Source organism: Rhincodon typus, chromosome 4 (genome assembly GCF_021869965.1).
Source record: "Rhincodon typus isolate 14 chromosome 4, sRhiTyp1.1, whole genome shotgun sequence".
NCBI lineage: Eukaryota > Metazoa > Chordata > Chondrichthyes > Orectolobiformes > Rhincodontidae > Rhincodon > Rhincodon typus.
This window is the reverse complement of record NC_063335.1, coordinates 19,221,699-19,248,975: the sequence shown is the minus strand read 5'-3', so window position 1 is coordinate 19,248,975 and position 27,277 is coordinate 19,221,699. Positions and strand designations below refer to the sequence as shown.

At 39.6% G+C, this 27,277-nt stretch overlaps 1 protein-coding gene across 1 annotated transcript in view; it reads right to left on the bottom strand.

Annotated features, from left to right (window-relative positions):
* LOC109927897 (band 4.1-like protein 3) overlaps positions 1-27,277 on the bottom strand; it is a 162,317-nt gene that overhangs the window by 116,726 nt on the left and 18,314 nt on the right. Inside the window, exons 2-3 of the mRNA XM_048595801.1 lie at positions 6,921-7,106; positions 2,613-2,822 (exon numbers count right to left, since the gene is read on the bottom strand). Coding sequence (XP_048451758.1) covers positions 2,613-2,822; positions 6,921-7,091 — 381 coding nt within the window. The 5' untranslated portion in view covers positions 7,092-7,106. The remainder of the gene's footprint in view (positions 1-2,612; positions 2,823-6,920; positions 7,107-27,277) is intronic.

Here is a 27,277-nt window from a genome sequence, read left to right as displayed (position 1 = left end):
GCTTTCTAATAGTTTAGAAAGTGAATTCCATTGTTCATGGTATAAATGAAAAGAAAACTGCAAAGCAAGTAGTCTGAAGACCTAAATGATGTAAAATATTTTTTAAAAGATGCTTGATAACATATTGGTGGTATGTTTCATTTAATATATTAAGGGGTTAGAATACTTAAGTCAGCATTGTTTCAAATGGCATCAGAGTCAAAAAGGCAGGGTTCAAGCCTCGTGTGAAATACCGTTGTGCCTAATCTAGCACAAGGGAGTACTGCCTTGACTGTAATGCCATTATTTGAATGAGAAGTTACAATAACATTCCATCTGCCCTTTCAGGTGGTTGTAATAAGCTCCTACAGCTAATATAAAGGGGAAAAAACTAACATAAAAAGGGAATTCTCCATGTCTGCTACAGGCATATAAATCATTAGAGAATTGTTAAAGGAGGAGTAGGGCCAATCAGAGACCAAAAAGGGGATTTAACAGGTGCAAGCAGGGGCATAACGGAGGTATTAAGTTGATACTTTGCACCTGTATTTACATAAGACAATGCTGCCCAGGCCATGGGGACAGAGGAAGAAACTCTGTCACTAGAATGGATCAAAATTAATAAGGAACAAGTCTTGGATCAAATATTGGCACTGAAAGTTACAAGGCACCAGGATCAGATGAGTTGAATCCAAGGATTTGGAAAGGTAAAGTGAGGATAGAAACTGCAGAAGCACTGGCTATAATATTCTCTGGGTATAAGAGCAAGGTGGTAATGTTGAATTTGGGGAAGACTAGTGGTAAACCTTAGCCGGAGTACTACGTACTGTTATGGGCACCACATTATGGGAAAGATGTGCATATGTTGGAGAGATTGCAGATGCGGTTTACTAGAATGGTTCAAGGTATGAGAATCAGCTATGCTGATAGATTGAAGAAGTTGTGATTGTTGTCCCTGGAGAGGAGAAAGCCAAGGGGAGATCAGGTTGAGATTTTCATAATCGTGAACAAGCACAGCAGAGTGAAGTCAAGAATGAGAAACGTGACCAAGATGGCAGAGGTTTAAACTCAGTGCAAATGAAGCAAAGGTGATCGGAGAGTTTCTCCCACTGCACTCAGCAAGTAGTTCGATTTGCAATGAGATGTCTGGAAATGTGGAAATGGATGTCTCAGTTGAACCTACCTAAGAGGATGTTTTATTGGATAGTAATGGTATGCAGGGTTATGGGGAAAAGGCAGGAGATAATACAGCCTGACTAGATAACAGAGCAGGTATAGGCATGATGATAAATTGGCCTCTTTCTGCACCGCAATACTTCTGTGAATTCTGTGCAATGAGGATGAACTCAATGATTCCCCTGCTGTCATGGCCATATGCAATCCTTAAACAAGATAGATTATGTGTCATTTATCTCAATGAAATTTGTGGAACCTTGCTGTTTTCAAACTGGTCACTATATTTCCCCACGTTGCAACAGTGATTACACTGTTTAGCGCTTGAGACATTCAAACGCCATGAAAAGACACTGTACAAATTCAAGTACACAGTATAAAAATTATATCAAGTGCCATGATGTTTACAAAGGTTTCAGTTTTGATGTCGGAAGCTGTCATGGCTCATTGAATTAGATGCAACACATCGAATCTCTGCCAATCTGCTGAAAGGGTTAGCTGGAATCCGGATATTTCCCTGGTTGTGACAGGATCCTATCCAGAACGGTGTGTGGGAGAATCCAGAGCTTCCTTCACCCTCATTCATCATCTTGTCAACTCGGGCACCAATGGCAAAAGTCTACAGTGCCATACAGGTAAGTGTTTCTTTATTTATGGAAGAGGTATCAGTTGTGGACAGAATTTTACACCGACTGTTTCAAACTACCTTGGTGGTGGTAGTGTGACAGAGAAAAAGAGGAAGAAGCAGAATTGAAAATGAAGGAATAATAAAAAGAATTCAATTAATTCAAGGATATAAAAAAGGATCAAAAAACCTCTTACTGCTGCACAGTTAAAAGTCATATACCTTACCGTAATGCACAGTGCCTACAGGTTTAAACAACTAAAAATCATAACTTGGCACTATTTTAAATGATTTGCACATTTGGAGAGAAAATGACGTTAACATTTTGTGAAATGTTGCTCTTTTAACTATGGATGTGGTAAAATATTTCATCTCCAGTGAGAACACTTCATTTATATCACAGAGCCATTTTCACATTTTAATGTCTCATTTATCTCCTGTAGATTTCCCATTCTCAATCATCCTTCTCAGCACATTTATAAATACCATAGAAGGTCATTAAAAAAAAATACACTGATTGCTCACAGATTTGGCTAGAGGCTTACTATTTTACATGGCACCCATCAAAGCACCAGCTGTCATCAATCTCACAAAAATATTATTCCCAGTGCCACATTAGCATCCCCAAGTAAACTGTTAAAAATTGTTGTATTTTGCACATGTACCAGTTTGTGTCAGTCACCTTTTATAATCATGTTTGAAACTTGCTCATTAAAAGTAGTCTGAAACAAATTACCTGAATAACAGCAGCAAATATTAACCATTTCCATGTGTAGCTTCCTCAGAAGAGAGAGAATTCAGATTGTGTTACTAACCACATGATCAGTCTCCTTACCTCGACCTCACATGTATGTTCCGAGCCATCCAGGAGGGTTACTTTGCACAGCATGTTCTTTGGCTTTTTTACAACTTTGAGAGGAGATTTCGATAACTTGCTGGAAGAGGATTTCTGGGAGAGTTTGTCGTCTTCAACTTGCTGGTCGTCCTGTTGATCCACAGTAAGTTTACCAGAAGCTCCGTCTGCCTCCTTTTCCCGTTCACCAAGCTAATGACAGCCTCAAACAATTAGTCTCGTAAGAACACATTCTATTCCATAGTATAAACTTTACTACAATAAGAAAACAAATTTTAACTTCAGCTTACGGTTAACTGCTTTAAAAAAATCCTCACAGCAGGGAGTTCTTAATGTGACATTTTATTGGCATATTATTTTATACTAACAATTATAAACTTTGCTCCCAAGAGGTTTTTTCAGTAGAATCATCAAAGTGCAAACATTGATACTGACTACCATGTGACCACTGTGTGCGCTCCAGCATTTTGCTAGAAAATCCAAGATTAACTCCACCATCCTACTCTACACCATGACTTGCCATCTTGCTGTATTTCAAATACTATCCACTTTTCCCTTAAAGGGTGCAGCCTTTCTATATTAACTTAGTCTCACGTTTAACTTGATAGCTCTTGTTACTGATGATAGAATAGGAGGATAAGCCTTTCTCTTTTTGTGCAATTACAAACCTTCAATTTAAAAGCTTTCCATTGAATAAACTACATTTCATAATTTATGATACAAACTCCTGTTCGCTATTGATTGTACAGATGCTCAGGAGTATGAATTTTTAAGAAGTGTCAAGTCCCACCTCACCACCTTCCTTCATTACAAATTTAACGATTGAACATCAAGTGGGTTTAGACTTCACTCCAGTGCTAATGGGTGGTTCAGTTAGTGCATGCATCCGCCTAAGCAGTAGCAAATCTTTCCACTTGGCTAAGGAAACAGAGAAAAAAAGTCAATAATTGGCTGAGGATCTGTAAAGCAACAACAGGGTAGGTTGAGAGATTTAACTCAACCAGAATTCAAACCCAGCGTATATACCGTGCATCAAAAAGATTTTCTTCTCTACCATATCGTTCCATGATCCTAAATATTCTTCTAGCCCTCTCTGCTCCAGTGAATGTAATTCTAGCCTCAAAAAGACCCCATGAAGTCTCACAACATCAGGCCAAAAGCGGGCAAAGAAACCTCCTGCTGATTAATACCAAATGATCCCATCTCCTGCATGATGCATCGGTGCATCTCTACACTGAACAGTAATTGCAAGCAGCACCAAGGATGCAGGATAAATGTCAGTGGGGGGAGATTTCAATGTTCAGTGCCTAAGCTGGAGGAGTCCTCAGATACTGAAGCAGTCCATGTCCAAATGCACCAATACCTGGACAATACGCATGTTTGGACCAACAAGTGGAAAGTAACAATGACTATCACCATTATCTCATGTCATTGAAAGGCATTACCATCACTGAATCCATCACTATCATCCTCTTGGGGTGACCACTGATCAGAAACCAAACAACCAAATAAATACTACGACTACAAGAACAGGTCAAAAGCTATGAATCCTGTAGCAAGTAACTCCCCTCCTGACTCCCTAAAGCCAGTACACTGTGTACAACGCAGAAGTCAGGGGTATGTTGGAACCCTCCCTGCTTGACTGGAATAAGGGCAACTGCAACAACACTCTAGAAGCTTGATGCCATCCAGGACAAAGCAGCCTGCTTGACCGGCACCACACCCACAAACATCTACTCCATTCACCACTGATGCACTGTGGCAACAGTATGTGTAGTATCGAAAAGATGTATTAAGGATCATGATTCCTTCAACAACACCTTCCAAATCCATGACCTCTACCAGCCGGAAGGGCAAGGGTAGTAGATGCATAGGAGCACCACCACCTGCAAATTCTCCTCTAAGGCAGAAATCAACCTGCTGTTTCTTCAATGTCACTGGGTAATGCTCTCCTACAGCCTCTTCCATCAGGTTTGAACTCACGCACCAACAGGTTCAAGAACAGCTTCTTCCCTGCCATTATTAGACTGATGAATGGACTCTCTAACGTCAAATAATGTTGAACTTGTTAATGTTGATCTTGCTTCGTGCACCTCCTGTTCAGTGTAACCTGTATGCCTCATTCTGTCTAAGCATCCTATAATCAGCCTGTACTGTCCGCAAACGAAGCTTTTCACTGTACTTAGGTACACGTGACTACAATAAAATCAAATCAAATCCAGGAGCCCTCCACACCCCAAGTACTGCAGCACTTCAAGAAGGCCACGCCTATCACCCAAGGGCAATTAGGGATGGACAATAAATGGTAGCCTTGCCAGCACTGCCCACCTACTTTCAATGGATACGAAAAGCTATGGCATTGTACCAATTTACTTTGCAACTCTTGGGCCATAATTAAAAATTGGGAGAAAAAAAAAGGTTTGCTGAATGCCATTGTGACATTAGTAAATATCAATACTGTACTCCCAATACTCAAATCCAATATCTCACGAACAAAAATAGATCTGATATTGATTAATTTCAGTCTTCTTCCAAGCAAAGCAACATGCACTCTCTGTACACAGGCCTTGGCCGTTTGTCAACCAACTTTCTCTTCAGCTGCAATTTCTCCACATACCTCAGTTGGAATTTACTTGTATGACACTTCATTGAACATGTTTGCAAGTTCACAGGCACCACACGGAATGTGTTCCTTTCATCTATCTCATTCATTTCCAAGAATAAAACCATTTTCATATTTAATTTAAAATGCTGATTTTTTGGGGCACAAAAATATGAAATGACAAGTGAAATATACATCAGCAGCTAGATCACAACAAATGGATTTTTAATCTAAGCCTCGACATGCGTCGAGGCAGAAAGTGGACACAAGATACATTTGATTTAGGATACTACCATCTGTGTGTGTGTTATGACTTCAGTTTCAGAGATAATCCAATATTCAGAATGAAACTAAATTCGGCATTCTGATCAGAACTCAATAACAACAGTGTCACCACCCAGTGGAGAAACCATTTCACCTCTCCTCAGGTTGGCACTGCCCGAACTTGGAGGGTTTTATTGAATAGACCAAATCAGCACATGACAAAAAGGCAAAATCTGCTCGAGTTTCAGGATTCAAGTATGTAGCCACTTTATTCCAAACTGCCCAAACACGAATAGCGTGTCGGCTAGGAAGTGATCCAGGGAGATCTGCACATGCCATCGCTTGTGCACAGATCTTCACTCAGTAGCGGAAATGCAATTTGTTGCCATAGACAGCTCAAAAATGTAACAACGGTTTTTCCAGGTGCAAAGTGCTCAGTAGCTCTTCTCAGTCTCTGACCAGAGCTGCTAAATGACCACAGCTTTCGCTGAAGAGACAGCGACTGACAAGGATACATCTTGAGGGGAATAGTGTCAACTAAATGGATATAAGCTTCAATACCATATTAAAATAATGTTTAAATTAAATTAGACTAACGTTAAAGAATCAGCCGTGCCTCGTAAGCTTTGATGTTTTATTTTCAAAAGTCGAAATGAGAGATTACCTCAGCAAAATTCAATTCCAGCTGAGTTAAACACTCCCATCAGCCAGCTTGTCGCTTTAATGATTTTCAGCCAGCCACCAAGCTTTGTATTTCCTCATCCAACTGGAAAGATGGCTATCCCTCTAATGGATGTGTACAATCAGCCAAGCCACAAATATGTTACTATTTGGATGAAATCTATAATCCCACCAGCTGTTTAGATGCAAGTTTCATAATACAGGAAGGTGCTGTAGTGAGATTGAAGATCAATTAATTAAAAATATTTCATTTCTCATAACGTGGCCTACGCATGATCTAAAAATAAATGGGGAATACAAATTATGAAACAACAAACTTAACAGTGCATTTTATCCACATCATCCACCCTCTGAAGGTTTCATCGCATGCAATAACTTCAAATGGAGTCACTTCCATCTATCAGGGACTTTACAGATCTTCAATGGGCAGCTAAGGTAATGTTAAAGGTGGCACCTCTTTTATACCAAATGAGAACCTCTCCATCTTGAAATGCTAAGATTCCAACAGCTAGACAATGATGTCTATATTCTTTGCCCTGAGCCCATGCCAAACTTGAATTCTTTAGTGACATGGCATGGGCACAACACAAAAAAAAGTTAAATCTTGATCACAGCTGAAATTAAAGATATTCTGTGCTCAGTAAGTGCAATTAGAAAAAGTGCAATGTGATAATGGAGACCTCTCAAGACTTAATGACTTTACCTGACCTGATCTAAGAGACCTGTATAAAAATGTGACATACCTGCTCCTTGGTCTCAGAATTGCCAATTCCTGTAGGGGGCCCGTCAATTCCGTCTTCCTGTTGACGCTCTACAACCTGCTGTTGTTCAGCTGTCGCCTCTTTCTTTTCAGATGCTTCCTTTTGGTCTTGTTCTTGTTTTGATTCGGAGTCTGAGCCCGGTTCCATGGTCATGGTTGCAAATTAACCCTGGAAGACCAATGTGTTACAGAAAGTCAGTTTACAATTGTTTAGTACAAAAAACAATTCCATAGAGTTTTGTCTCACCTTTTGGACAGTTAGGAACAGCCTGAATGAAGGAGAAAAAAAAAGTGCAAAGTACAGCCCTAACTGTGCCTGCTAAGGATTTTCCCTCTATTTAAAACAACGGCATCATCTTCACCCAATTTTCTTTCCTGCTGTGCACCCAATCTGCTGAAATGCTGTGAATTTAATACCAAATTCAAATACTGAAGGTCTAGGTGTAGGTATCAAATCAGGACATCATACCTGTTATAGGAAGGATATTATTAAATTGGAGAGGGTTCAGAAAAGATTTACCAGGTTGTTGCTGGGAATGGAGGGTTGGAGATATAAAACAAAAGACCAGATAAGCTGGAACTTTTTCACTGAAGTGTAGGAGGTTGAGGGGGTGACCTTATTGGAGGTTAACAAAATCATGAGGGCCATGTTAAGGTGACTGACAAGGGTCTTTTCTGAAGGTTGGGGGAGTTCAAAACCAGGAGCCATATTTTTAAAGTGAGAAGATAAGATTTAAAAAGGACGCAAGGGGCAACTTTTTTCACACAGTGAGTGGAATGAACTGCCAGAAGTGGTTGATGCAGGTTCAGTTACAACATTTAAAAGTCATTTGGAAAAACTACATAAATAGGAAAAGTTTGGAGGGATATGGGCCAAGCGCAGGCAGCTGGCACTAATTTAGTTTTGGAACATGGTTGGCGTGGACTAGTTGGACTGAAGAGTCTCTGTTTTCATGCCATATGACTTTATGACTCCATAAAAATGTCACTAATTCACAAATCTACCAACTAGAAATTTGATCTGAACCATGAACAAGAGTACAAATCCCCTTAGTTACCTCACTGCTCAAAGAAACTACTTCATTTTCACCTCCAAATTAGAACCTATTCTGTCTAACCTATTGGTGCTAAAGCCACAATCTATATCCTTATTCAAGTCAAAAGTCAGCATCTTAAACTTTAATTGTACTCTCCACTTCTGAAAGCCACAACTCATTAAGAATGAATTCCATGTCTTCTCCCACAAAGTTCTGCACTCCCATCACTGTTCCCTCTATCTGCCCCCCAGTCGCAGCATATGAATTTTAAATTTTTGTCTGGATCTATCAATCAATCAATCAATCAATCAATCAATCTCAATATCTCAGTGATGTTCTCCAATCTCCTGTAAGCTCCCCATTCCTCCAAATGCCTCTGCTTTGTCACTGTTACCAACTCAGTCATTATGGTCCTGAACTCTGGAATTTCCATCAAAACTGTTGATACATCCTTCCCTCCTCCTCTAAATGCTCGCAAAAGACATCAGTCCACGCTTTCATAACATGCCACCTTTCTAATTTCCCACACTTTTTTGTTGTCCTTTTTAAATATCCATTTAGACTTCTCTTTCCGTTTATAACGTGCATTGTAGAAATACAAAGCTGTTTGTTAAAAACATTTTAAAAAATTTGTCCAAAACACCTTCGATTATAAATCTAACAAAAAAATTGATCCCCACTCTACTAAAGTTGAATTATAGGCATCCAATTCCCAAAATCCAGTCTGCTCATAACCACAATAGATGGCCACATGATAACGGAAAGTAATCATTTGTCCTGAATTTTCTAGGGATTCATTTTTACTCCAAACATACAGACTGAGACAAACAAAGTGAATAGTCAGAGCACACATGATGCAGAACAAAAAACAAGCCAACTTGACTAATTTAACAAATGATGCAGATTTGCAGTAGCAATGTCAGTAAAACAGTCAATATTTGCCATTATCACTGCAGAGACAGACAACAATGTTGGCAGTCTGTGCAGAGTTTGTGTGGAAATACTGAAGTCAATTTTAGTAATCTTCTGCTTTTTCAGAGATGTCTGAGCCCCTGCAAAATAAAATCCATAATAAATCTATGAATTGACAAGCACTTCTACTCGGAGTCAAGTTCAAAAATTTTAGGGCCTGAACTCTTGCATGTTCTAGACCCCTACCCCACACACCAGGCCTGTTATCACATAGCCTGGCATTAGACACTATTTATTGTTAGCCACTACTAGTGTCCATTAACAGCTATTCACCCTTCTAGCAATTTTGTTATCAACTGCTTTCTCTCTCTTTGGGCCCTATCCCTTCCTATTGTTTACTCCTTACCCCATCCCTATCTTCTTTTCCGAGCTACCATCAGTTCTGAGGAAGGGTCACCAGACCCAAAACGTTAACTCTGATTTTTCTTAAAAGATGCTGCCAGACCTGCTGAGCTTTTCCAGCATCTTCTGTTTTCGTTTGTACTGAGTCCGTTAGTCGTGTTGCAAAAACCCTTCAAAAACACAAACAAAAACACAAGTTGCTGGAAAAGCTCAGCAGGTCTGGCAGCATCTGTGAAGAAAAAACAGTTATCATTTCAGGTCTGGTGACTCTTCCTTAGAACCGCTTCCTTCAAAAACATACTCGCGAATGAGGAAAACTGGGATAATAACAAGCATGACTTCGTAATTACTACTAAACACTGATCTAGAAAAGTTAACATATTTGTCACATGTGGAATTAAGAAAATACATTACAATAAATTGTTGAAAGTTTAATCACATTGCTGTTAGCTTCAATCCAAAATTTAGTCATTTGTTGCACTTTCAGGAAAAACAATTAAAGTGAAGAGCAAAAAAGGGCTACAACTTTCTAACCCGCTCTGTCTTTTCCTGCAACACTCTGATTTTATTGCAAAGTCTGCACCACAGACGTTTTTTTATATCCGGTGTCTCCTTTCTTCAAGGTCAGCAGCAAGCTCCATGCCTCCATTACTGGAGGAACAGAACTAACTTGACTTCAAATTTTCAGCTTATTGGATTTTCTTCCTTTATTCATTAATGGGATGAGGACGTCGCTGGCTAGGCAGCATTTATTGTCCATCCCTAAATGCTCAGAGGGCAATTCAGAGTCAGAGTCAACCACATTGCTGTGTGGCTGGAGTCACATGTAGGCCAGACCAGGCAAGGATGGCAGTTTCTCTCCCTAAAGGACATTAGTGAACCAGTTGGGTTTTTCTGACAATCAGCAACGGATTCACAGTCATCATTAGATTCTTAATTCCAGATATTTTTATTGAATTCAAATTCCATCATCTTCCATAGCAGGATTCAAACCCAGGTCTCCAGAATGTTATCCAGGTCTCTGGATTAACAGTCCAGCCATAATACCACTAGGCCATTGCCTAATACCATTGGGCCATTGCCTCCCCTCAAGATTGGAAACTTTTTTTTGGGCCTCATGCTTAAAGCATCTAATTTCTCCTGTAAATATTGGATCATGAATTCAAGTTATAAATAATCTGTTAACTTAGTGTTTAAGGGTCAGAAGGCGGCCATTTGGCCCATCATATCTGCTGCACCATTTAACGAGATCACAGCTGATCTGATTACCTTGAATTCCACATTGCTGCCTTTCACCATAACACTTCATTCCCTTATTGATTAATAATGCCTCTCAGCCTTAAATACACCCAATGATTCACCCTCTACAGCCCTCCGTGGCAAACAACTCCACCAATTCACTACTGTCAGTGAAGAACTTCCTCCTCATCTGTGTTAAAAGGGGAACCCTTTGTTCTGTGATTGGGTCCTCTGGTCCTAGAGACTTTTCCACAAGGGGAAACAGTCCCTCCACATCTATCCTGTCAATTCCCCAAGCATCTTGTAAGTTTCAATAAGGTTGCCTCTCATTCTTCTAAACTTCAATGAGTATAACTCAACTGCTCCTACTAAGACAGTCCCAGCATTAGCCTACTGAACTGCAGCTATTAAACACAAGTATCTTCTAATATTACTTATTGAAAGTAATCATTAAATCTTAAAATAGTAATATACTTTTTTGACAATACTTCTTACTAAACTGTAAATTCAGACACTGTATTGTCAGATCTCTTTACTTGATCCACATTCGATCCCACAAAAAATGTTACTTGCATATCAACAGATTTAGGTTCTAAAATTGACACGAGTGTTAGGATACAGCATTAAGGCTGCCATCACCTTATAAAAATGCAGCAGAAATCCCTATTTACAAATGCTTGCCAACACAAAAGCAACACAGTACAAGCAACTCCAAAGAATTGCTCAGCCGGGAGTTCCTTTAAAGTACCACAGCTTACCACTGGAAACAAGGAAAATATGGTGGATATTTCGCACCTGATGTTGGTGGCTTCTGATTTTGTCCACCCCAGTCCAACACTGGCACCTCCACATCATCAGCGAAGATAGGAATACAAACTTAGGAAAAACAGCATGCAACAAAATGAGGTTCAGAACTATTGCTCGTTCTGCTAATTTGACAAACCAGAAGAGCTGCAGATGCTGTAAATCAGAAACAAAAACAGAAATTGCTGGAAAAGTTCAGCATTTCTGGCAGCACCTCTGGACAGAAATCAGGTAACGTTTTAGGTCCAACGACCTCCTGTTGGGGGCAATTCTACCTTGGCCATCTTAGAGTCACTATTTGCAGACTGTAAAGCATGCAGTTCAAATCAGTCCATGCTACCCCCCATCCCCACCAGGAACTCAAGGTGATTTTGATTAAGATCAGCCCCCACCTCATGACCGATTTCAAAGACTAGCATGTAATCTTGAGTCATAACGGGGAGAATGAAGAGCAGCTCTATTGTTCAACAAGACTACGGTCATGTTACATTAATCAGTGCAGGGTATTGAAAGGAAACATGGCAGTGAGCCACACAGGAGTTGAATGAATCTAGGCTAATCAGTGTTTATTCCATAATAAGACATCACGAGACATCCTTACGGTCCTTGAAACAGAGGATCCACCCTGCATGCTCCATTCAGTGACGTATTTGGGCTACAATAGGAGGCTATTCAAAATAAACAAAACAAAAACACAACAGACCTTTGCAGACAAAGGATTCCAGAAATATTTCATGAGACAACACAATTAAGTTTGAACTGTGATGATGGTGGTGTAGCTTTAAGAGATTATTTTGTCCTGGTTCTTTTTTTTTAAAAAGAAAGATGGAGAGGTTTTAAGACAGAGGTGTCAAGCTGTCTACTTGAAGCACCGGTACACAGCTGGTGAGGCCTTGTTTCTTTTTACATTTGGAACAATAGAGGCAGCCTGAAGGGGTATGGCCAGCTGTCACAGACCAGGATTACTAGATTTTCTTTTTTAGTTTTTGGATTAGCTTTAAGCAGTTTCTGTTGAAGTCTGACCAGGGCAGAAGCTGCTAGGAGTTTTGAAGAAGTAGAAGCTATCTTTTTCTTCTCTCGGTTACAGCTAGAAGCTGGGGTTTCTCTCTGCTGCTGGGTTGCCTGTGGGACAAATCTATTTTTCCGAGTTTGTCTTTTTGCCAAAGGGTGTGTTTATGGGATGTTATTGTATTGGAACAGTAAATTCATAATAGTCATTGTATCTATTGTTCTGTTAAGTTTTCCTCTTTCTTTGGTTATATTTTAACTATAAGGTTTGAATAAATTGTGTTTTGCTTAACATCAAGTAGTTTGACCAGTCAATTTGCACTTGTAACACAGCAATTTACATTTGTCTTTAAAAATAAGAAAAAGTTAGGGTTTCGGCTACATTCTTAAAATATTTTGAGGGGATCTGGTCTGGTCCATAATAAATACTGATGCCTTAGGATCACCCTTCACCACCAGAAGGTGTCCAAATACACTCAAGCCAATATCCAATGATTTACCTTGTTGCCTGATATTGCACTGATCTAAAAGTTAAGGGGATCATGGAGCTCACTTTCTCAAAAAACAATTTGTATCTTTACTTTCTCTAGGTGATACCAAAGTAGTTGTAGCTGTCAGCAGCCAGTATTTGTGTTGTTTATTTAATCCAATGGTAGTGCCTGCACACATACAGCTGCTGCAGCAGATTTCACAAGCCATTTCCACTGGATGCATTAAATTTTACACAAAAACAAAGCATGGAGTAGAAAATGATCACAGGGGAAAGGCAAGTCTGCATTCTTCAGCAGCTGCAGGGTCCTAGGACTTGCATCTTATTAAGTCAGTATATAAATAAAGGAAGATTCTTGTGGTACACACTGGTAGTGTCCCTACCCTTGAGCCAGAAGGCCTGGGTGCAAGACCTGCTTTTGTCATAGCACATCTGAACAGGTTGATTAAATTGTCTGTAAAAAGAAAATGCTACGTGAACGTAAAATTTCTGTGAACATCAGACCACACAAATTTCCTGCAAATCAATGTGGAGAAGTCATCATGCATATCTGTGCAGTGATGAATGTTAACTTCATATTACTGCAGCGAATGGAGCATGAACTAATCTACGACCATCTGCAATGCAGCATCCAGTGGCAGTGGCCCAAAGCCAAGTTGGCTTAACCTCTTCTCAATGTTCAGGCTGCTGATACTGGTTTCTATTCTAATCTTTTGAGATCCTGTCTCCTCCTACTTCAACATGCTCAGCGATTGGAATGAGGCTGATTTACTTGCCCATTGGAGGTATTTGTTCTGTTCAGGTTCCTGTAATTACTTTAGTCCAAGTATGCTGGGAGTCAGTGCACGGTTACTATTTCTCATAGCTATGCCAGTCAGTCTAGACTGTCACCAGAGCCCGTGGTAGGAGACCGCCTAAAAAGCAAACAAGGCAAGAAAGCCACAGAAGGATCAAGCACATTGCAAACAAGCACAGAGCTAGCTCACGATCAGGCAGCAGGTAACCCCGGAATCTCAGAAGGCTCTCAGTAACAAACAGGCCTGAAGAAGGGTAATATCCATAACATTAGCTTCTCCTTTCCTCCAGATGCTGCCTGGCTTGCTGTGTTCTTTCTGCCTGTTTGTCTACCTTGGATTCCAGCCTCTACCAGTTTTTTTTTGTCTCTAACAAATAGCAGTGCCACTTTAATTCTGCTGCTGAGAAACAATTTGGGAAGTATCAAAGCATGCGTCATGGCCGTTAGAGAGTTGAAACACACCAGCACAAACTTTATCTGCTGAAGAAGAGTAAGGCAACAGCCTTCATTATGCTGAATTTAAAAGCCCAAGTACAGTAATTGAAATGCTACTCAAACAACCCTCGCACTAAAGAAAACAGGCCTTGCCAAATCACAGGACCCTGCAACATCCAGTTATATCCCATAGTGCTCGAAGAGCTGGAACAAATGTTGAGTGAAGGTACATATCCCCACCACTCTAAAAGGACCTTCCTATTCTATATAAATTGGTAGAACAAGTCGTGGGCACAAGTTGGCATGTCCCAACATCATGCCATTTGCTGTGGCAGGATGACCCTTCAACCAAGATGGCAATTGAGGAGCTTATGGCCAATTGACCTTTCCCACTGCTGGCCCTAATTAAGCAAAACAGTTGAATTGAGCTAAGATGGCAACATGTCAGCAGAGACAAGCTCATCAAAGCCTACAGCTATTAACTTCATGAGTACATCATTTTTGCTCACACTGCACCCAAAGCAGGGAGTTAAACTAGATTCTGATATGAAATGTAAACTTGACTTCCAATCTTAATTCTAAGTACTTTTTTTTTTTAAATAATTTGTTTAAGTTATTCTAGATACAGATGGCCCCTTACTACAGAAAGGTTACTGTCAAAAACAGCAAATTTGCAGGACAGTAAATATTCTTCCATTTATTTTGTTATACTACATGATTTATCATGTATGTATTACAGTTCCATGTCGAATTAAAATTAATGTCCTAAAAATAAGTCACTGCCTGTTTCAAAAAACTTGTTGCTATTTATGCAGGTCACTATAAGAGGTTGACATCTAACATCTAACATTTAGGTTCTTAGAACGGAGCTGCACTTACACATAATTGGGTGGTAGCATCAGCAGGTTATGAACAATATTCTGCACTAACCACAGAAGATTTCCCTACAGCGGTATAACATTCACGCTCCAGTTAAGTCTCATTTAACTTGCAACAAAGGAAATCATGTCCCTCAGTTAGAAAATTGCCAGCACTTCTCAAAAGATGTACAAGTGTACAAATATCTCCATTAACTACAAACCAAAAGGGAATGCAGCTCTGAAACATTCAAATATTAGTAGCAAAAGTTCTTCCCATACGGAAAAGGACCTTCCCCAGAGCCTTGGTGTCACTAACGTAACAGAAGTGCACCACAAGAACATTGCATTTAAATGATTCTGCAGCTTGGTTACCGAATTCAATACACTTCATCGGCCCTGATACATAGCTATAACAAAAATTAAAACCCAAGTTCCACACAGTGTTTGAAAAAATAACTTGTTATTGCAATGGGCTGCATATTCTTCAATGATCAGAGTCTCTAGCCAAACAATTTCAGATGCATGTTTGAAAGAAGTGAAAGTTATTTAAATGGAAAGAGAGACTGCAGAATGCTGCAGTAGAGGGGTCATATATGAATCAAACACAAAATAAAATAATATACACGTATAGCAGTTCATTAGATATGGGGGTGGTCAGTGGCTAGGCCAGCAGTTATTGCTTGTCCCTAATTGCCCTCACAAAAAAAGGTAAGGGTGAGCTGCATCTTAAAATTATTGCAATCCAAGGGGTGCAGACACATCCGCAAATGCTGTTCGGCATTTTAACCCAGTTACAGTGAAGGAACAGCAATATAGGAACTGGCTGATAGTAGTCTTTCCACGCACGTGCTGCCCTAGACTGTCTGGGAGTCCTTTCCTAACAGCACCGTGGGCGTCTCCATCTTCCAAGGACTGCAACAGCTCAAGAAGGCAGATCACCATCACCTTCTCCAGGCAATTCGAGATGGGCAATAGATAAATACTGGCTGTGCCAACAAAGCCCACATCCGCTGCACAAAGTTTTAAAAAGCTACATGAGTTGAGAGAAGGTTTAGGTGGCTCATTCTGGGACAAAGGATTCTCTTACGGATGTAAGGTTGAGCAAGTTGGGCCTGTACTCAATACGCTTCTGCAGAAAACCATGGGTGGTACAATGGCTCAGCAGTTAGCATCCCAGACCCAGGTTCCATTTTAGCCTCAGGTGACGGTCTTTGTGGAGTTTGCACATTCGCCCCCTTTCTACGCGAGTTTCCTTCGGATGCTCCAGTTTCCCCTCAGTCCAAAAAGTGAGAGTGTTAGGTGGACTGGCCATGCTAAATTTCCCCATAATGTCCAGGGATGGGAGGGCAAGGTGCATTCAACATGGTAAAAATGTGGGGTTACGGGGAAAGAATGGCAGGCTGGGTCTGGGTGAGATGTTCTCTGGGGACTCAGTGTGGACTCAATGGCTCGAATGGCCTTTCTGCATTGTAAGGATTATATGGAAGAGGCGATCTTATGTATACATGGAAGATCTCAAGAGGATTTAAACAGGCAAGATGCTTAGGGATTGTTTTCTCTCGCAGGGAGTTTCAGAACTAGGGGACACAGTTTGAAAACAATGGGGCTCCTGTTTAAGTCAGAGATAAAGAGGAATCTCTACTGACACAGTCGTCATCAGTGCTTGGAATTCTCTATTCCTGTAAGCAAGTGGGTGGCGTATTGAACATACCGCAGGCTGAGCTAGACAGGCTTCCCACTAACAAGGACAAAAATAGAGGTATGGCCACCATCAGATCCACCAATATGTTACTGAGTGGCACAGCAGGATCACAAGGCCTAATGACTGTTCAAATGATTAAATAATAGTGCTTTTTATACAACATGTTAAAGATGCACCAGCTTCATGTACTTCCGAGCTCCTTTTGTTTGAAGGTGGAATTACTTTCATCATGATAGAGTTGTGCATTTTAGGCAGCAAACAAAGTCTGACATTTTAACTTAAAATAACTGTTCATTTTATTCTATTTTAAAAAATGTATGCATTACTATGGTGACACATTTACTAACTGACCATCTACAACAGTTATTTTCGTGTACAAATCAGTCAAATAGAAAATGCAAATATAAAATGCAAATGTTTTGTGCCATCCCTGCATATATCAACAGCCAATGATGCATATTGCAATAATTTCCACACACCAAGCTTCCCCAGACAGCACTGCAATTGTGGGATAAATATTCACCAGGAATCCAGGGTTAACTTTCTTGCTTTTGTTCAAAACAGTGCTATGGGAAATTTTATATCCAGCTGAGAGGACAGACAAGTCCTCAATCAACTCCTCATCTGAAAGACAGCTCCTTCCTCAGGACTGGGCAGGTATCAGCATTCATTTCGGTCAAGTCCTGGTGTGGGATTTGAATCTGCAACCTTTTGACTCAGATGCAAGAATTCTACCAACTGAGCCACAGCTAACATACATTATCACTGGATTATAGTTATTACAAGATACAAAGCTGAAGCAGTTGATGGAAGGAGTATGGACAATTTGCGCACATGGGAGGATTTCATGATACAATGTACGATCTCACTGCACAGTGCAGGGAAAATCTTGTCATTTTGCTTCCTGTATGCAAAGATAGCACAAATGAACGACTACACAAGAACACACAGAAAACAGTAGCAGGAAGTAGGCCATTCAGCCCTTTCAGCACGTACTGCTTTTCAAAATAATCATGGCTGTTCAACCAATTCAATAACCTGTGACTGCTCTCTCCCTATATCCTGTTATCCCCAAAGCCCTGACACCTAAATCTATCTTCTTGAAAACATTCAATGTTTTGGCCTCAACCATGTTCTGGGGCAGAGAATTCCACACGCTCACCACTCTCTGGTGGAAGAAATTCCTCCTCATCCTAGTCCTAAATGGCCTACCCTGTACCCTTAGATTGTGACCCCTGGTTCTAGACTCAACTGTCATTGGGAACTTCCTTCCCGTTTTTACTCTGTCTAGTCATGGTGGAATTTTATAGGACTCAGCGACTTCACCCTTGATTCTTCTAACCTTCACCGAACACAAGCGTAACTAATCTAATCTCTCTTCATCAGTCCTGCCATCCCAGGAATCAGTCTACAATGCCTTTGTTACACTCCCTACATAGCCAGAGCATCCCTGCTCAGATAAGGACCAAAATATCATGAGATATAGGAGTAGAATTAGGCCATTTGGCCCTTCGAGTCTCCTCTGCCATTGGATCATGGTTGATAGGTTTCTCCATCCCATTTGCCTGTCTTCTCCCCTTGAACCTTGATCCCTTTACTAACAAACAAAGAACCTAGCTCTAATTAAAAACCGTAAGAGTTACAGATGATGTAAATCAGGAATAAAAACAGAAGTTGCTGGAAAAGCCCAACAGGTCTGGCAGTATCTACACGAAAAAATCAGAGTTAACGTTTCAGCTCCAGCGACCCGGAGTTCTGAGGAATGGTCACCAGCCCCGAAACAGTTCTAGATATTCCCAGCAACTTCTGTTTTTGTACCTATTTCTGTCTTAAAAGACACTCAATGATTTGGCCTCCGCAGCCTTCTGTGGCAATGAGTTCCACAAATTCACCACCTTCTGGCTGAAGAAATTCCCCCTCATCTCAGCTCTTAAGGGTTGTTGCTTCACTGAGTCGATGCCCTCAGGTCCTCGTCTATCCTACTGGTGAAAATTAACTGCCAATTGAACCTTCATGTTAACCTTCAGAGAATCCTGACTAGGACTCCCCAATCCCTTTAGACTTCAGAAATCTAAACCACTTCTCCATTTAGAAAATAGTCTATGCCTCTATTCTTCCTACCAAAGTGCATAACCTCTCAGTTTCCCACATTTTATTACATCTGCCACTTTTTTGCCTGCTTGCCTAGCTTGTCCAAGTCGTTCTGCACCCTCTCCTCTTCCACAACACTTCCAGTTCCTCCACATATCTGTGTCATCCATAAACTTGGCAACAATGCCCTCACAGTTCCTTTGTCCAGATTGCTAATGTATTATGTGAATAGTTGTGGTCCCAACACTGATCCCTGCGGAAATCTATTAGTCACCAGCTGCCATCCTGTTAAAGACTCCTTTACCCGTACTCTCTGGCAGTCTTCTGGCAGTCAGTCAATTCTTGATCCATGCCAGTGCAGAGTACGATCCAGGTACGATCTAACCTAGACCCTGTATAAATGTAGCAAGACATCCCTGCTCCTGTACTCAAATCCTCTCACTATGAAGACCAACATGCCATTTGCCTTCTTCATTGCCTGCTACACCTTCACATTTACTTTCAGCAGTTGGTGTACAGGAACATCCATCAGGTGTCGTTACACTACCCTTTTCCCAATCTATTTCCATTCATCTAAATAATCAAGCTTCCTATTTTCGCTACCAGAGTGGATAATCTTACACTTGTTCACATTATACTTCCTGTGCCGTGCATGTGCCCACTCATTCAATTTGTCCAAATCATACTGAAACATCTCTCCAGCCTCCTCACAGTTCACCCTTCCACCCAGCTCTGTATCATCTGCAAACTTCGACATATTATATTAAAAATTTAAATGTAAGAACTGAAAACATACGTTGAGAATAGCTGGGGTCCAAGCACTGATTCCTGTAGCACTCTATTAGACACTGCCACTTGGAAAAGTCCCTTTTACTTCTACTCCTTATTTTCTGTCTACCAATGGATTCTCTCTCCACATCTGTACATTACCCCCCCAATCCCACACGCTTTAAACTTTACATGCTAATCTATGTGGGACTTTATCAAAAGCCTAAAAGTCCAAGTAAACCACATTCACTGGCTCCCCATATCAACTCTAGCAAGTACATTATTGAAAAATTCCAGTAGATCTTCCAACAGAATTAATCTATACATTCCTCACAAATACAGGAAATATTGACAAAGTTATACAAAAAAATGTTTAATATTAAGGCAGCAAAGCAACATATCCTTTTTCTTGAAAAAGGTGCACAGAATATTTGTATAATTCCATCATTTGTCAGCTTTTACCAAATGTTTTCTCAACTAAGGATGATGCAGACAGCTGACAGTTTTCCATGGTCCACATGAAAAGAAATAGAGAAAACATCTCGCTGGGAAAGAAATAGCAGCTGTTTGTCTAACAGTTTCAAACACCACCAAGCTGTTTTTGGGCCTCAAAAAAAAAAAAACAAAGCCTATCAGACTGTAATAACGAAGTGAACAATTATAAACTGCAAGAAAAACACTTCAGCATTTCCACATATTCACCTTAGACATTGGTGATTTACTAAGCTTTATCACTTTTGCATGTAATTTCAGTATTATTGCTACATAGACAAATAGTCCCCCCACATGGGATCATTGTTAGAAAGGAAACCCTGAAATATAACATTTTTAAGAGCCCATACTTGCAATGGAAAGCGAGATACATGGATGCGCTTAAATAGCAGACTTGTTTAAAGCCATCAAGCTAAAGCATCAGATTAAAGATACATAACCAAAGCAAGGACAATTCTCAGAATTCTCATTTAGTAAAGGTAGTCATCACTTGACAACCAGAAGTCACAGCATGAAGAATTTCAAATGTTTAGCAGAAAACTATCTAGTTAAATATTTTAAGTCACTCAAGTGGTGATGCTGCAACCCTCTTCCATACAACTCACAATGACACCATAACTACTCCTTAAACTAAAATGCACACAGACAGCAATGAGTTAGCAAAGGTAAATTTAATTCAATTAAATTCCAAAAAGAAAATTCTCAACTCAACTATCACACGGATGTAATCTTTGATTAGGAAGATTCATTCATTTCTCAAATGAGAAATAAGAACTGCTTATCAAAAGAAATTTGATAAGGGGGTTTTTCTATAATACAGAAGATGAAATTGTCTGGGAGATACAATCCATACATGTACAAATTTGGTTTAACATTACACGATACAGCTTTTCATCAATTCTTTTTAATAACAATGAAATGATTTCACCAGTGTTTTGGAAGAGTTTGCCATCTCTTAAAATGTCAGAGGCAATGAAAGGATGGTCTACTGTAAGTTAATCAATTCTATTGCACAAAATTCCATCTATAATGAATGGAAATACAAAAGAAATCAGGCATAATTCGACAAAATATCCTCACATGTACATAAGGACATGGGGTCTTAACTATTTAAGTATTGCCACGAAAACTGACAACAACCTCCTTTTAGAAATTGCATCCAGGACAGTCAGGCCAGAAGCACAGTTTTTCAGTTTTTACATTCTGACAGAATCACCGAGAAATCCAACTGGAGATTCAGAAGGAATTCTTTAACCAAATAATGATGAGAATGTGGAATCTATGACCTTAAGGAGTGGTTGAAACAAACTGCACAAAAACGTATTTAAAAGGGAAGTAGACAATCATATGAGGGAAGAGAAAAAACAAAGTATCGATTGCAACAAAACCACATGTGTAGGCTTGTTGGGCTGAAGGATCTCCTTGTTTCTGTATATCCTGTGTAATTCTAGCTGTAAACCCTGTACTGCTTTGTTCCCCAATTTCAATTTCTCCTTTGTTGAATTGTAATTCAACATGTTGTTCTTAAATCTTTCCTTCAGTACCACGAAATGGAAATTACTCTGCACTCCTCTTCCAATGGCATGGTCAACAATACTGCAATATTACTAAAGGAATTAGGAATGAGGAATGGCATCCATTTCATTGCAAGGAGAATCATGCAAATGTCTATATAGTAGACCTATCAGACTGAAGACTCTGCATTGGTACGGAGGAAACTTTTACATCTAATAGGACAACAAACTTCAGTGGTGAGCAGCATACTTACCTACAAAATGTTTCCTTCTTAATTAGATAGTGCATTAATTACATCCATTATGAGTAACAGATCTGTAACACCCTAACATTTTGTTTTTGTGTAATTTAGCTCACCACCACCCTCTCAAGAGTGACTGGGAATGAGCAAAAAAGGCGATACCTATATCCCACGAGTGAATAACAAACGTTCAAAATGTTTCAGGCATAATCCATTACCGGAAGAACAAAGCTGTGCGCAGATCTTTCATAGGTGAATTTGGAAAAACAAAAAGCTCATCATGTTACTATTTTCACAGAATAATGGAATCCCTAGAACGTGGAAACAGGCCATTTGGCCCATTGAGTCCACACCGAACCTCCGGAAAGCATCCCACCCAGACCCAAGCCCGACCTTATCCCCATCGCCCTGCATTTCCCACGGCCAATCCACCTAACCTGCACATTTTTGGACTGTGGGAGGAAACCCACACAGACACAGGGAGAATGTACAAACTCCACACAGACGGTCGCCGGAGGCTGGAATCGAACTTGGGTCCCTGGCACTGTGGAACAGCAGTGCTGACCACAGAGGCACCATGCTGCCCCACTATATCATAAAAGTTATATTTGACATTGGAAGAGGAGTGCAGAGTAATTTCCATTTCGTGGTACTGAAGGAAAGATTTAAGAACAACATGTTGAATTACAATTCAACAAAGGAGAAATTGAAATTGGGGAACAAAGCAGTACAGGGTTTACAGCTAGAATTACACAGGATATACAGAAACAAGGAGATCCTTCAGCCCAACAAGCCTACACATGTGGTTTTGTTGCAATCGATACTTTGTTTTTTCTCTTCCCTCATATGATTGTCTACTTCCCTTTTAAATACGTTTTTGTGCAGTTTGTTTCAACCACTCCTTAAGGTCATAGATTCCACATTCTCATCATTATTTGGTTAAAGAATTCCTTCTGAATCTCCAGTTGGATTTCTCGGTGATTCTGTCAGAATGTAAATTTCAATTGAACCCACTAAACAGAACTTCCATGGTACACTTTGGTTCAGTGGTAGCGTTCCTAACTCAGTCAGAAAGTTGGAGTTTCAGGTTCCATCGATCCAGAAACTTCAGAAGACACTTCATAATAGTGCAGAGGGAGTGATACACCATCAGAGTTGGCATTGTTTGGATGAGACATAAAACCTTGACTGCCTTCCAAAGTAGACACAAAAGATCCCATTAAAATTATTTTGATTATTAGGTGTGAAATTTTGCCAATAACTAATACTTATCCCATAATTAACAATGAAAACAAATTTCACAACTGTTTGTTGAACCTTACTAGATGCAAAATGGTTGCTGTAGCCCTAACTCTGCAGCAATGAACACTCTTAAAGAGCCTGCAAAGTGCTCTCTCATGTCCCATACTGAATGATTAAATATAAGTTTACATTTTTATAGCATCGATGTTATACATTTTGGGCCATCTGACCAAAATCTTGAGTTTGCAATTAGATTTTGAAGATGGAGTATATCATGGGTTAAGAATAGGTCATTTTGAACTCTGTGTTGAACAGTGTGAAGAGGAAATACAAACCATAACACTAGGTTGACAAATGGAAAGGATGTTAGCAAAAAAATACCCAGTGAAGAGTTTATCTTCAAAAAAAAAAGGTTGTGCTCCAAGGCTACGAGAGATTTATTTGAGTCAAACACAAACCACTATTCTTAAAAAAAGTTTAATGTAAACATTAATATCTTACTACAAACACAAGTGCCAGTGTTGAAGTTATAACACTGGGTTAGCAACCCGCAGCTCATCAGTTCATTTTGTTTCATAAACTGGCTCCCGTGTTTCCTAAAATACAAGGCAGGCTACATTTCAAAAAGAATGTCTCCTGCTGTAAGGTGCTTTGAAGCACACGGAGTTGTGAATGGCACTCGGTTAATGAGCATAAGCAAAAAAATAAAAAAACTATCGAAAAATGGCACAGAAATGTATGCAGTTTGATTTAAGCCAAGCCCAATATCTTATCTTATTAAAAGCAGTGTTATTTCATGTAAAATGCTTTGGCAAGAATGTGATCTCCTTAGAACAGTAGGTACAGTGCAACAAATGACTCATTTACTGATCTGTTCAATCAAACAAATCATAGCTCGGAAAACTTCCGTAAAATGAGACAGAGACCTATCTTAAACAGGATTAATTTCCTGTTTTGAAGAAAATAGGACAGGAATTTAATTAATGTACAACATGGCAATAAATTGGAGGAAAGTTGTTTTGAGACAAGTAACAAATTGAATGAAGCAAAATGTGCAAAATCCTCTCAAACACGACACCGCTAGCCAGTCATGGGCCAGCCAACATAATTAATCCAAATCTATCAACTGCAGAAGCACGTTGCCTTCTCGAAGATAAGGCAATATTGTAGTGTTGCTAAGCAACAGAAGATGCCCAAAAGGGACTTGATCCTCCAAAAGTGGATTTTGGAAAAATGCAAAGACTGAAAAATAAAGGCTATTCTAGCAGTTGGGGTTACTCTTCAGCAGGATTCACTGCATTGCATTCAATTCTGTCCCATCCTGGAGAAAAGAAACGTTCTGTAAGAATATAGATGTTAAAGTGTTACTACATAAAAGAGGACTTTTTAAATATATCATGCGCTTATAGTGCACCTTACCATGACTGAGAAGCAGTACATGTAATAACCTATAGCTGATGATTATACAGGCAGATAGGACAGCCTTTTTGCACATCACAAAATTCCTCAAACAAAAGAATAAATATAGTTGATTCATTTTCTGATTGTGATGGTTATCAGATAAACGTTGGCCAGGGCTCAGCTTTTCTTTGAATGCACACCTAATCGTGTTTCACTTTGATTGCTCAGTTAAAAGATGGCATCTCTGACAATGTACCATACTTCAACACTGCACTGCAAGGCCAGTCTAACTCCATTGCATGTGTTCGCCTCAAAGTTACGTTTAAACCGGTTTTTGTTTTTTGGAGCAATGATCGCTGCTAGCCAAGCTGCGTTGAAACCTCTTGTCAGAAAATGCATTAAGTACAACATCTCCAAGAGGAGGCTGACAACATATAATTAAGAGGCAATAAAGACATGGAGATTAATCTAGATTCCTAATGAAAAGAACTTGAATCCCAAAGCCGAGTCATGTTCTATGGGGACGGAGATTTGGCATATCATAGCTGTGCTTCGGACTTGTGCTCCCATCTGGTTTATTTCCATATCAACTCAATAAATCTGTCCTTACTTTGCAGATGAAAATCGACTAGAATCGTAGAACCCCTACACAGTGTGGAAGCAGACCATTCAACCCACTGGGTCCATGACACCGCTCCAAACAGCATTCCACCCCATCTTCCATGGCTAACCCACCTAGCCGGCACAGCCCTGGACACATTGGGTAACTTAGCATAGCCAACTCAGCTAAGATGCACATCTTTGGACTCTGGGAAGAAATCTGGACACCTAGGAGGAAGCCCATGCGGACATGGGGAGAATATGCAAACTCCACACAGACAGACGCCCGAGGCCAGAATTGGAATCGGACCCGGATCCCTGGCACTGTGAGGCAGCAATGCTAACCATTGAGCCATCATGCCATATTTATTTAGTATTTAGCAAATCATTATTTGCCATAACCACCTAAGTAAATCTCTACCTTTTCTATAAGGCATTGGCACAAATAACCCTTCTCTTCAAAACAGCACTATAAGGTCTTTTATACACACTTGAGGGGGCAAGGGCTTATTTCAGTATCTCCACTAAAAGACAAACAGCTTGGTAATGCAATATTCTGTCAGCACTGCAGTGAAGTGCAACCAATGTAGGCAATATGTGCAAGTTTAGTGAGGCTTGAACCCACAGCATCCAACTCAAAGATACTGGCATCAAATCAACGAAGATACAGGTATTTCTCCTATAAAGCGATAGTTGCATTCTTGTGTGACCTCACACTATAGAAAAATCGCCATAGAAAATCTCGTCATAGGGAAATCACTATACCTATACAGCAGAAAGTCCGCATTATCCAACCACCATCCACTGTTCATCAATCTTGTTTCAGCCAATTTGCATTAACGAAACATACATTGCAGCAGAAATACCTCTACTTCAATCACGTATTTTAAAAGATAGCAAAGTGATGCATACGATTTGCAAGAAAGAGTCTTCTAAGATCATGGGACTAGCTCTGTTCATTCCAGACACGAAAACAGAAATCCTCTCCCCCATCTTTCGGGGGAGGGAACATTAAGTTTGAAGAAAAGTCAAAAAAGGAAATGCTGTCAAAATGTTGATGGATTCATTTTCATGCAATAATTGCACTTTCAAAATAAACAAGCTAATTTCTATGCTTTCACAGGACATATCCATAATAGGTGCTGACAATCAGTAAAGCTTTTAGAATTCACTTCCCAAATTAATATTCAGACATCAATAGAACATATGGATGCCTATCAAAGCAAAGTCTAAAAGATAAAAATGCTTACTTTAGAAACTTGCCCCTCAAATGGGAGGTCATATCTATGGTCTTTTGGGAGTTTTCAATTCAAACAGGTTGCAAAATTTAGTACTGAATTCACAAACAAAAAGGTGATTGGAAAAAATATCTTTGAAGGACTTAGGGTAGGATTGACTTCAAAAAAAAAAAACACTGCATACTGTAGTGTTCAAACTATGACACTGCAAAAAAGCACCAGAAAGTACAAAATTTGCTGACAGGAACTGAGTCTTAGTTTCATGATGTCACAAGATTGCAGGAAACAAACTGTCATCAAAACTATTTTTGAAACAAATTTCAGTCACAAATTAACACAAGAAAAATAGCATGCCAAGTTTTTTTAAAAAAAAAACAAGAAATTGAACTGTTAATTGTATCCAGTGTCAAACAAACAAACAAACAGTCCAGTTGGAACACTCAGTGAATTTAAACTATTATTAGCAAAGTCCCCAAAGTTAGTTTAAAAATAATGCAGTGTCACTTATATCCCATGACACACAGACATCTTGAACAGCTTTGTCTCAGAATTTCAATCACTCTCACAAACTTGTACATTTGAAGGAATGCTGGTAGCAGTCACCTTGAATACACACAAGAATTGAGCTTGCAAAACAAAAAAAAAAACATCTCAATATTTTATCTTTTTAAAGAAGTTTGTAGATCAAAACCTAAATAAATATTAAAGTACTTTCCCATAAAATATGATACTGTTTTATATTTCACTTCATAGGTTTGGATGAACTGTTGTGTTCACGGTTTCTTGGTACATATGGTTGTGGGAAGCCGTTAGGAAAACATTTGCAAAAACAAACCATAAACCAACACAACATTCTAATGCTCCCAAACAAAAATATAGCTATATTCCCAAGATTTACATGACAAAGTATGAAAACCTCCAGATTTTGCCACAAATTTCTTTATCAACTTGCATCAATACCTCACTTTGAAAAACATCCACATATTTCATACAGGGCTCAAACACGGGTTTTATTTTGCCGAGTTGCTGGTTCCTGTTCGACCATCCACAGTACAAAACCATAAAGG